At 39.7% G+C, this 12,880-nt stretch overlaps 1 protein-coding gene across 1 annotated transcript in view; it reads right to left on the bottom strand.

The window, feature by feature from the left end:
• galnt2 (UDP-N-acetyl-alpha-D-galactosamine:polypeptide N-acetylgalactosaminyltransferase 2) overlaps positions 1 to 12,880 on the bottom strand; it is a 58,614-nt gene that overhangs the window by 6,461 nt on the left and 39,273 nt on the right. The window contains exons 8-14 of the mRNA XM_028575093.1: positions 12,167 to 12,254; positions 11,506 to 11,593; positions 11,278 to 11,381; positions 7,604 to 7,730; positions 3,239 to 3,331; positions 2,232 to 2,315; positions 19 to 145 (exon numbers count right to left, since the gene is read on the bottom strand). Coding sequence (XP_028430894.1) covers positions 19 to 145; positions 2,232 to 2,315; positions 3,239 to 3,331; positions 7,604 to 7,730; positions 11,278 to 11,381; positions 11,506 to 11,593; positions 12,167 to 12,254 — 711 coding nt within the window. The remainder of the gene's footprint in view (positions 1 to 18; positions 146 to 2,231; positions 2,316 to 3,238; positions 3,332 to 7,603; positions 7,731 to 11,277; positions 11,382 to 11,505; positions 11,594 to 12,166; positions 12,255 to 12,880) is intronic.

Genomic DNA, 12,880 nt, shown 5'->3' with positions numbered 1-12,880 from the left:
TCCTCATAATAACGCTACCTGGTTTCCCCCAGCGTTGTGGCATTCATAGACCCCCACCACCCCGTCAGCAAAATGACCCAGGGTGTCCAGACAGTTTCCTCCCTGCTGCAAGGCTCCAAACGCTATGTCCTGGTGGTCTGGGACTCTGAACACACACAAATAAACTGTGTTTATACCATATGTATAAAGATATCAAGGCTTTATTATTTAATAGTAAAAAATTGAAAGTAACACTTAAGAGGACAGAAGTAATGTGAGCTCAATAGGGAGAACAATGGGTTTTGTACCATTTTTCTTCTGACAAATAGGGCAATATAACCTTATTACATCTGAAATTATTGAAATATGTTACATTCATACATTATTAATCTCATTCATGTGAGTGACAAATTGTAAAGCTGCCAAAATGTAATAATTTGCCTGAGATTGCTAGTACGGGTTAGTCATTAGTGTCACCACAGTCTTAGGATGAAACATTAGATCCCAGCACACAGGAGATCACAGTCATACTGATACTGTGGTCTCTTACAAACCAAGTCCTCATAATACTGTCATTTAGTCTAATTACACAATACTATACAGTGGGGGAAATAAGTATTTGACCCCTTGCTGATTTTGCAGGTTTGCCCACTTACAAAGAATGCAAAAATCTACAATTTTAATCATATGTACATTCTAACAGTGAAAGACAGAATCCCAAAGAAAATTCCAGAAAATCACATCATATGAATTTATTAAAATTGATAACCATCTGATGAGGAAAAACAAGTATTTGACCCCCTGGACAAACAGCATGTTAATATTTTGTAGAAAAGCCATTATTGGCCAGCACAGATGTCAAACGGTTTTTATAGTTGGTGACAAGGTTTGTGCACATTTCGGCAGGGATGTTGGCCCACTCCTCCTGCAGACAGCCTCCAAATCATTCAGGTTCCGAGGTTGTCGCCTGGCAACTCAATTTTAAGCTCCCTCCAAAGATTTTCAATCGGATTCAGGTCTGGAGACTGGCTAGGCCACTCCAGAACCTTGATGTGCTTCTTCTTCAGCCACTCTTTTGTTGCTTTGGCGGTGTGCTTAGGGTCGTTGTCGTGCTGAAACACCCATCCTCGACCCATCTTCAGCTCTCTCACTGAGGGAAGGAGATGTCGGTCCAGAATTCCACGATACATGGCCCCGTCCATCCTCCCCTCAATACGATGGAGTTGTCCCGTCCCCTTGGCTGAAAAGCACCCCCAAAGCATGATGTTGCCACCACCATGCTTGACGGTGGGGATGGTGGTCTTTGGGTTGTACTCGGTGTTCTTTGCCCTCCAAACACGACGAGTTGAGTTGAGGCCAAAAGTTCTATTTTGGTCTCATCTGACCACATCACCTTCTTCCAGGCCTCTTCTGAGTCGTCCAGGTGGTGAATGGCGAACTTCATGCGGGCCTGTACATGTTTCTTCTTGAGCAGGGGGACCTTGCGTGCGCTGCAGGATTTCAATCCATGACGGCGTAGTGTGTTACCAACCGTTTCTTTTGTAACTGTGGTCCCAGCTGCCTTCAGTTGATTCATCAGTTCCCCCCTTGTGGTTTTGGGATGATTCCTCACCGTTCGCATGATCAGGGACACCCCACGAGGCAAGATCTTGTGTGGAGGCCCAGACCCGGGAGGTTGGCGGTGGTGTGGTGCTTCTTCCATTTCCTGATAACTGCACCGACAGTTGATCTTTTCTCTCCAAGTTGCTTTCCGATTCTCTTGTAGCCCATCCCAGCCTTGTGCAGATCAACAATCTTGTCCCTGATGTCCGTAGAAAGCTCTTTGGTCTTGCCCATGGTGATGATGTTGGATGCTGGTTGTTTGGGTGTTGACAGGTGTCTTTTATACAGGTAACGAGGTGAGGCAGGTGTATTTGATGTAGATAATTGGTTCGGATTGGGGATGTGTCTTAAAGAAAGACTAACTGGCGTGTAGGAGCCAGAATACTTGCTGTTTGTCCAGGGGGTCAAATACTTGTTTTTCCTCATCAGATGGTTATCAATTTTAATAAATTCATATGATGTGATTTTCTGGAATTTTCTTTGGGATTCTGTCTTTCACTGTTAGAATGTACATATGATTAAAATTGTAGATTTTTGCATTCTTTGTAAGTGGGCAAACCTGCAAAATCAGCAAGGGGTCAAATACTTATTTCCCCCACTGTACATAGCGTCATACGATGTACCGTATCATATTGCTCAAATATTCTTACCGCAGTTCAGGGTAGACATTCTCCAGGTACCATTTGAATGGCTTGCAACCTAATCTCTTCTTCATCTCCATTCGACTCTGGATACTGATGGAGAGGGAGGGAGAGAGAGAGAGAGAGAGAGAGAGAGAGAGAGAGAGAGAGAGAGAGAGAGAGAGAGATTGACTGATTAAATTATATTGCCTTGCACGGCAGCTGAATTCTCGCAACGAGATCATGCGAGAATCGCGGGGTCACATATCACGAAAATCCATCTCGTCAGGCTCCAACCTAATGCATTTGTGTCTAAACTAAATGCTTACTGCACCAATCAGCATCCAATGGACAACACACCATATGGCGCGTCAGGTTATAAATTATAGCCATTCTGTGAGGGAAGAACATGGAGGCCTAGGGCACCTCTGCATCCTTTGGGAAAATCAGGCTTAGGCTGGCACTGGAGGGAGATGCCAGGAGTGTTCCTACATGGTCACATAATGAGCATTTTTATCTTTGTCCAGCTGCACTGTATTGATGTGAGAGCACTTTTTGTTGTGTGGCCTATTCTGAAAAAAGTGGAAAAGGGTGCAGCAGTCAGCTAGTATATAAAGTGAAATAAAGTAGAAACACAAAAAAAGAATACAAATAGGCTCTTACATGGCATGGCTAAAACATCTATCACTAGCCTGTTAATATCCATCTACCCCCTTTTCATGGATCCTCGCTTCTTTTTACCAATGGTTTGTGTCCATCATGGTCTTTTGCTTTGGCATATGCTGTCACAATCTAACACTAATCCCTTCTGCACGTCAAATAATATGGCGGTCTTTTGACTTTTTGCCCTCTTTTAAGCCACATTAACTGTCTCATGTCACTTCAATGAAAGGGGTCACTGACTTCTTTTACAGCTGACATACTGCTAATTGGCAATCCAATTAATATGCCAATTCCCTCGGCTGTCTTTAGAATTTTTTGATGTAGCTACATTATGCTGCCTGGCTCCTGTAGGGCTCATACTTAATGGTACTTACTTTCCGTAGGGGACATTTCTCGCTGAGGGGACAGCAGCATAGTAGAAGTTTTTGTACTCATCCATCCACACCTCTGCTGCTCTCCTCGTGTTCCTGAGAGAGAGGTGAGAGACGACAAATGAAGGAAGGGTGACGAACAGGGAGAAAATGGGGAGAGGTGTGATTGAAGACAGGCAAAAGGTGATATGAAACCAAGAGCAAGTGAGAAAAATAAAGGTTGGAGAAGGAAATGAGAGATAGAAGAAGATGGAAGAACAGGGACAGAGAGACAGATTTAGGACAAAAGGTATGTGGCAGAGTGCGTCAATGTTGCATGGGAGCTGTGCCCAGAAATAACCAGTCATCTCCAAACTGGACCGAATTCCAAATGTGGCCGAGACACATGGCATTAGACAGACAAACCCATGCACACACTCTCTACTGCTCTCAGTCTTTCATACATCTCTACAGCCAGAGGGCAGAATGCCACTGGTTAAACAGACACATGTGAATGAGTGTTTATTTTTCCAATTACTGCATTTACTGGTTAACTGTGTGTGTGTGTGTGTGTGTGTGTGTGTGTGTGTGTGTGTGTGTGTGTGTGTGTGTGTGTGTGTGTGTGTGTGAGATGATGTAACAACACAGTACTGCCATTAAGGCAAGTGAACACTTGTATGCAAATATGCTGCAGCTGCACTGTTTTATACCTGGGGTCTGTCTCATGAAGTAGGATTACTGAGTTGGCATAACCAGAACAGCCCCCCCAGTCCATGTTCCACATTTGGTGAAAGCACATCCACTAAGCACGGTGAACCCCCTTTGGGTTTTACTCAGCACAGTTATCAAGCTAACTTTATTATAGCTGAAACAATTAGTTGATTAGAATCAACTGACTGATCAGCAGCCATTTGGATAATTGCTTCAGTCGCAAAAAGGAAGTTCCCGAAAAGGAAGTTTTCCTCACCACTGTTGCACTAAATGCATGCTCTTGGAGTGTGGTCTGGACCTACTCTATCTGTAAAGTGTCTTGAGATAACTCTTGTTATGATACTATAACTAAAATTTTACTGAATAAAAAGCAAAAATACCAAACATTCCCTTGTTTCAACTTCTCAATTTTGAGGATTTGATGCTTTTTGGTCTTTAGTGATAGAAATGTCCATTGCGATATTATATAAAACAAAAGATGTGCTCAAATCTTCAAATTCATGACATATATGGTACTGTTACTTTATATTGCCATACATTACATATTGTGTGGAAATATGGGGAAACATGTACAAAACAATTACTAACCCTATTTTTATATTACAAAAAAAAGAGCAATAAGACTCCTTAAGAGAGCAGAATATCATGAAACAACAAACAGAATATTTATAAACTCACACACACTTAAATGTGGAGACTTGGTGGAGTCCAAAACAATGCAAATAATGTATAAAGCCAAAAATAGGATAGTTTCAGACTGTATCCAGAAACTGTTTTGGATTAGAGAGAGCAAGTATGAACTAAGAAAATGCCTGTTCACAAAGATAAAGATTAGAAAAAATGTAAAACAAAGATGTATATCGGCAAAAGGAATAAACATGTGGGATCTTTTAGATTAGGAAATAAATATGTGTAACACGCTACAAAGATTTAAAAAAAAAAAGTACTAAAAAAGAAGATGCTAAACAAATATAAAATTTAGGCATGTATGGCAATGTGTATATTAATCGGAATGTATTTTGTTTTGTTTCATATCTTCTGCACAATATGTGTTAATATGTAATATGTATATAACATACAAAAAGTAATAATAAATACATGTAATAAAATTGGTAAGATTCCGAGGGACCTAAGTACAAAATATAAATAAAATAGAATGTAAAAAGGGTAGGTGTAGTAAGCAGATGCTTCAACCTACACCTTTTCGGTCACAACGAGTTAAGATGACACTGTATGAATTAAGGGGACACTTTGTTTTTGTTTTATTACCATTTATGTTATGTATGTGATGTGTATCTATGTGATCGAAATAAACTAAACTAAACTGAATACGTTTGGCTTTTGGACTGTCAGTCGTACAAAAAAAGCTCTCTGAAGACGTCACTTTAGGCTTTAGTAAATTGTGATTGGCATTTTCTTACAGTTTTTAGACCAAACGATAATACATTTAAAAAAGTAATCGCCAGATCAATCAATGTTAAAAATAATTGTTATTTGCAGCTCTGAACTTTATTAATAGTGCATCATGAGACAGGCCCCAGCTAACTGTCAAAAAATATCTTGTTGTGACCGCAAAGACTGATAGAAGGTCTTATGATGCGTCAAATACAGCCATGTTTTATAGTGTATTTTATAGAAAATGTTAATTATTACAAACAAGCCAGCAAGGAAACTCCAAGGGAACTTCATATGCTGCTCCCAGAACAATTATAAAGCCATCCAAGCAGAGAAAAAAAACATGCATTGTCTTGTCATAGCTCCCCAGGGTCACTGGCAGCAGACACAGGGAGGGTGTCTGGGACTTTATAAGTGCAAGACGATGACGAACTGAAGCAGCCTCAAAGCACAGATGAAGCTGTTCTGCATGGCGTGTTTCCATTGTTGAGGCTGATACATGAGAACACCAGAGCTCCCATTAATTAATAAATTATATTTTGAAAAGTTGGAAAGGGTTATGCAACTACTTTTGAGACTGCAGAAATGTGGTCCAGAGGACGTGTCTAAGCTGAAAGGGCAGGGTCACATCCATAGCCAGCATGTTATAATAAGCTCTGAAACGGTTTGATCTAACGTCTAAGTTCATACATATCCACTGGAGTCTTCACTTTTTGCTTTCATCCAGCTCACATTGTCAATTCACAATGTATAAGAATTACCCCAGTGGATGAGTATTATTAAGATGTCAGTGCTCTTTACTTGTGCGCCATTGGATTCATTTCAATTTTAAGCAACCCTGTTGGTCACAGCCTTCGGGAAACATTTAATCATTTTCATCTGCAAAGTGACCATTGTAGACACCAACTTAAGATAGAGATGAGGCCTACGTGGTCTGATTAAGAGATGTAATGCAGCAATTGAAACTGGAGAAATTAAGATTAATACTGCAAGGCCATGCCTTTAAATTTGAGAAAATATGGGGTGCTTTTATAGTCTATGCTGAATCTAAGCTCTAAAAGCTTCTCATGTGATTATTAGTCCCTGGCCATTGTCATTGTAGGTGTATCCACATACTTTTTTACATCGCAGCAATTAATCCTCTCCTATTGAACTTGTAAGCAACTATTACTATTATTATATTTTTTTTGCATTGCATAGATCTGTTAATCTTGTACTCTGTAAACCAATAAACACAGTATTAAAAAAAAAAAAAGATAGAGATGAGGCCAAACATACTCCACGTTATTGGACTATTACGCCCTTCATTTCTTGTTATTAAATTCCCTGTTATCGGTTTCTTGAAGTTCTTAATCAGGACCATGAGGGTTTGTCAGGCTCGTTTCCAAGGGTTGTTACTTGTGGTTGGAGACTGTTTCAAAGCAGAGATCCATATCTTTCCATGTATCATGTTTCCCATTACTGATGTTCGCTGATTATGTTGTCACAATTATCAGAGCTCTAAAGGGAAGCACATGCAAAAACGGATCTTCTATATTTAAAAATAGCATTCTTTCTCAATCTGAAGCCAATTTTCCCTGTGATTACTTTTTTATTGTGTTTTAATTGTTGCTGCTTGGTTTTAATTATCAAAGCTGTAGTAAAACTCAATAATGATTGTTCCAGTGTTTACAACAGTACTTAATACAAGTGGCTAGGGCACCAAAATCAGAAATAATATATAAAATATAAATATAAAAGTCTAAAGAGTGTTGTAACAATTGCCCCAAATCAAAAAATAATACCAAAGAAAATAATCATAGCATATCCCAAACAAGAGATGCCCAATATATCAGCACACTGATATTAGATATGAAATTAGATTAGATTCCAGGTGGGGTTATGGTTATTGTAATATTGTGGTTCAGTTTAAGCATTGAGAAAAGGTACATTTGAGCTTCCTCAGCAGATAGAGTTTTCCCACTGGGCATGTTTCAAATATTCACTTTAAAGGAATAGTTTGATATTTTGGGAAATTTGCCTAATTGCTTTAGATTTTGACTGGAGGAGCTGGGGATGGAACCGCAAACCCTGCGCTTACACACCATTAATAATAATACCTGTCACACAAGGGAAGCACAAGAGATCCAGTACAGACTAAATAAATGGCAGCAATGTGACATGTGCGAATGGGAAATATTGTTCTCTAGTAAATTAATGAACAAGTGTGATGGGTGGAGCCTGGAGGGTTAATGAGTGTTCAATCCCCTTGTGTGTGTGTGTGTGTGTGTGTGTGTGTGTTACCTTGCAAACACAGTCCCGCTGCCCCCAGGGAAGGTGTATGGATGTTGCTTTCTGAAGACGTGGCCAACTCTGCTACAGGGGATGATCTCCAGACTGCCGCCACACTGCCACACCCGAAACGAGATCTCTGAAACACAGACAGACACACACACACACACACACACACACACACACACACACACACACACACACACACACACACACACAGGTCATAACACATTTGTTCCAACAAACTGTTTCCATAAAAAATATCACAGTGGATTATTATAAGTAGTATGTAAGAAGTCTGATGGTTAACGCTGGAAATCTGCACCTCATTCATGTTTTCAGTGTGTTGATATTGTCGGGTTCCCCCTCCAACATTGTCTCTATTTGAATGAGTGCTGTGTAAACGAGCACACAAGTAAACCAGTAACTGAATTCAAGTCAAGTCAATATCCAGTTCTATATCATGGTGTTGTCTTGAAAGAAACATGAATCATTCTGTTTATTCTTGATGATTTCTTTTTTTTTTAGACAAAAGCAACAGGGAGACACAGCTGTTATTATCTCATTGTGCTGTTTCCAAATGGTTTCTATTGTGTACACTATGGTTATTTTTATTCATACCGACTATAATCATTATCACATTAACACTGTAATTTTCTGAAGATCAACTGTAGTCTGGAAGACTCTTTTACCCAGATATGACTAGAAAATTACTGAAGGATTTCATGCTCTTCTATCATGTTCTTGGCACGGAAACCCAAGATGAGCTCATGAGTTGATCACTGCTTGAGACACATTATTGGTGCTACTTTAGTACCAAATCTCAAGTGACGGTGGAGATTTTATAAGACAGCAGAAATCTGTTGTTTTAAGCCGAAAGCATTTACATTTTTGGGAAATAGGTTTGCAGTGTATTTGCTTTCTTGTTGAGAGAGATAGAGAGATATATATATATATATATATATATATATATATATATATATATATATATATATATATATATATATATATAGATAGATCAATGAGAAGATTGACAACCATATGAAGCTACAGCCAGCAGTCGGTTAGCTTAGCTTAGCATAAAGACTGGAAACAGAGGAAAGCTGCTAAGCTTACTGGATGCAGCTTCATATTAGCATACAGGCATGAGATGTCTGGTATCAATCTTCTCATCTAACTCTTGCAAGAAAGCTCATAATTGGATTTCCAAAACTGTCAAACTATTTCTTTAATGCCTCTGGCAAAACCCCTGACACGTCTGTCACCTGGCTGATAATCAGAGAATGAGACAGTCGGGGGGCATCACACCGAATCGCCGATATAAATAGGCCTTTTTTTTTATTTTTTGGCCGGGCCGGCCCATAAAGAACTCACAGCGGCCCATTGGTTAATTTTCTTTATTGGCACTGGCCTGACCCAATCAAATCCAGGATCCCCCTTCCCCACTCCGGGCTGCAAATTTACGAATCCCACTATGGCCACGCCTCCCGGCCCTGGAGCTGTAATGGTTATGCTGGAAATTTCGCATCCATGTTAAAATGGACAAACGGCCACCAAAGTGCAAGGGAGGTGCAGACAAATTACAGGGCGGATTCCTCAAAATGTGCCAACATTTCTGACATGTTTGGGGCTGTAGTAGCTGCTTCAACATCAGCATCACCTAAAGTAGAGGAGAGGTGGCAGAAACAGCATCATGACAGGGAAGAAGCCGAGGAGGAGGAGAGTGACCATGACAGGGCCATGGGAGCGAGTGAGGAAGAGATATGTGTGTGTGTGTGTGTGTGTGTGTGTGTGTGTGTGTGTGTGTGTGTGTGTGTGTGTGTGTGTGTGTGTTTGTCACGTCAACAAGGACTTTGGCTGTAACATTAAAGGCTGTTTAAGCTTACATTGAAAATGCTAGCGGTTAGCCTGTTGGGTAGTGAAAAGTCTGTGTGATCTATAAAATCAGTGTTGATACAAGCATCAGTGTTCCTTGAATGGCTTATTTAGCTTCTCTTGTATTGGTGCTCTTTTCCAGGGCATATGCTACTCTCAGCTTTATTGTAGCTTTTGGGAAGGGTTATGGTTATTTTAATTATCAGGCACTTATGTCCAAAGCGACAAAATATTAATCTTACAATAGTTACAATTAACAGTAAACAGTTTTTAAAGTTGCTAAGCCAATATTAAGCAAAATTCAGGTTAAATGGGATAATGTTGTATCTGCTCCATTCTGTGTTAGTAACGGAGTGCGGCAAGGAGGAATTCTGTCTCCTATTTTATTTAATGTTTATATGGATGAATTATCAAATCAGCTAAATAGGTTAAAAACCGGCTGTCTTGTGGGCAACACTATTGTTAATCATCTTATGTATGCAGACGACCTGGTCCTGCTCTGTCCATATAGTGCTGGGCTGCAGCAGATGCTGAAGGTGTGCTCTCAGTATGGCCTTGATTATGACAAAGTATAATGCTAAGAAAAGTCACATAATGATAGTTAGAAGCGATGAGGACAGGAAATCAATTTTTCCGACCTTTTATCTGTCAGATAGTCCTCTTACTGTGTGTGAGGAAATTAAATATTTAGGTCATGTCATATCTGATGACTGGACGGATGACAAAGACCTTTACAGACAGCGCTGTAAAATTTACTCTCAAGCTAACATGCTTATAAGGAAGTTTTCCATGTGCTCTGATTCTGTGAAGTGTTCTTTGTTTAGAACTTACATCACACCACTATATACTGCTCAATTGTGGTCTAACTATAAGAAAAAGAGTATGCAGAGGCTCAAGGTAGCATACAATGATGCAATGAGGCTGCTGCTCCGTGTCCCTAGGTGGCATAGTGCCAGCCATTTGTTTGTGTCCACTAGTGTGCCAACCTGTGAGGCACTCTTAAGACAGCTGATGTTTAGTTTCATGTGTCGCCTGGATAAGTCAGAGAACCACATAATTGAAGCTTTAGTCAGCCCTGTGAAAAGCTGTTATAGATACACTTCCAGGTTAAGACAGCATTGGTGCAATAGCCTGTATATCCTATGGGTTAATGTGTAATTATTATGTATTTTTGTATCTCTTTTATATTTTTTACTGTATTGTGTGTTATATGGACCTGGGTCTGCAATAAAGTTTTTTATATATATATATATATATATATATATATATATATAGTAATAATAACAATAATGGCAATACAGTATCAAATAAATAATAAAAAGTAATAAAAATACCATAAATATACAAATCATAACTCTAAGAATGAATGAATTATTTAAGTTTAAGATCAGCAGATAAGTCTTGACACCCCTCTTGAAGGATCCAAAACTATCACATGAACGCTGAACACTAGGCAACTCACATAATAGAATGCACGCATATTTTAAGAGGACTGTCTGCAGGGAATGTGTCTGACCAATCACAGTGGGTGTGGGCCACCTGGGCCAAAAATGCCAGGGCCTTTTATTTGTCCCAGTCCAGCCCTGGCTGACAGTAGTTTTCATTTATTTTCTCTACCGGACACTTTACTTTCCCCTCTTAATCACACTTTTTTCCTTCTTTTACTCACCAAGATTTTCTATTCCTCTGACATCCATTACTGTGTCATACTTTCATCTCCTACCCACCATTACCTGTCTACTGTGATTCTACTGACTTCATGCTCCACTGTGACTGTACTGAATTTGCATTTGCACTTTAGCAGCACTCACCAAGGTTTTCTCCTCCCCATACATCCATCATCATGTCATACTTTCCCAGAAGCTCAAAGTATTCCTTATCCATGACAAATAGACCTCCTGCTATCATTGGAGTCCTGCATGGGCAGAGAGAGAGGGGGGGCGGGGGGGGATGGAGCGAGGAAAAGAGCGAGATTAGTAGTCAGTGGAAACTGGCAAACAAAAGTGTCAGTTGTGTATGATCACGTGTGTCTGTCTTACTTTATAGGGGCGATGGGGTTGCCTTGTCTGCCTCGTCTCTGCTCTAGAGTCATGTAGTCCCATTTAAACACCAAATTCCAGTCAAAACCTACACACACACACACACAGCCATTATGACCATTAGTTGGGATTAAGTAGCAGTCTTAATTAGATTCGGCAGGTTCAGATGAGTTGACTGGATACATCTGCAGTTGCCTGATTTCACATGTCTGTATGTGTTCATGTGTTAGCACAGAGAGTGCAACCCCTAAACCTGACAATGTAAATAGTTGTGTCCCAATTTTACACAATATACTAATACGAGAAAGCACAGGACAGAATATAAAAGTTGCTTTATCAGTATGAATGTACTACATACTTTAAAATCCAGTTTGAATCAGTAAGCAGTGTGGAAGACACAGTTTATGTCCAGGAAGCAGTAAAACTAAACATGCTGGGTGTATACTTTGCGGAAGTGTTTTTCCTAAGTGAAAACTGTTTATGAAGAGCGCAGGATGCCAAAACAACAGGTATTTATGCTGCTAGTACTGACCCACACAGGACAGTGTGTGTGTGTGTGTGTGTGTGTGTGTGTGTGTGTGTGTGTGTGTGTGTGTGTGTGTGTGTGTATGTATGTGTGTGAGTGTGTGTGTTCATGTATCTCTCTACTTGTGTACTGTACCTCCTTTCAGATCAGCTGAGGCTCCTACATACTGAAAGTTGTCCATGTTGATGACATCAATGATAGGAGAAACTACTCTGCTCTTGTCCTGAGATGGAAGGACAGGGACAAAATAATTCATTAGAACTTTTTGGGCATCCGGACAACTAAAAAATAACAGGACATTTGAAAACATGTTTTGTCTAGAATAGAAGTAAATATTTCCCTCAACACCAATGAGTCATATGTTTAGTTTACCCTCTATACTGTGTTTGTGAAGAAGAACTGAAAGTAAAGCAGTTCTGTCTTTTCTACACTAAATCACTACCGCAGAGACACATCACAGTAGTTTAGAGAAAGGATTGCTCCAGTGGCCAGAATGACAATAACAGAAACAATCCTCCAGGTACTGAGTGGGTTTATTTATTTTGGGTTGAAGCCTTTTGATATGACACATGAGGTTTCACCCACACAGATTGTATTTTTCCTTCTTTCTGTTTTGCGTGATTCATCATTTAGAAGTGCAACTAAAGTGCAACTAAAGCAAAGAAAAGCAAAGTCAATTAATTTGACAGCAAAATGTAAAAAAATTGGCTCCAGGTGTTTATTAACTAGGGACTGACAAAACACAGCGTTTGGGAGGATCAAACGCAGAATCAGACTATTTTCAGTCTTATCGGATAAATATTTAAAGAAGACAGTTTCTCACTTCAGTCTGAGATTACATTTAATCAA

Source organism: Perca flavescens, chromosome 1 (assembly GCF_004354835.1).
Source record: "Perca flavescens isolate YP-PL-M2 chromosome 1, PFLA_1.0, whole genome shotgun sequence".
In the NCBI taxonomy this organism is placed as follows: domain Eukaryota; kingdom Metazoa; phylum Chordata; class Actinopteri; order Perciformes; family Percidae; genus Perca; species Perca flavescens.
Note: the sequence above shows the minus strand (reverse complement) of the source record. Positions and strands in the feature narration are given on the sequence as shown.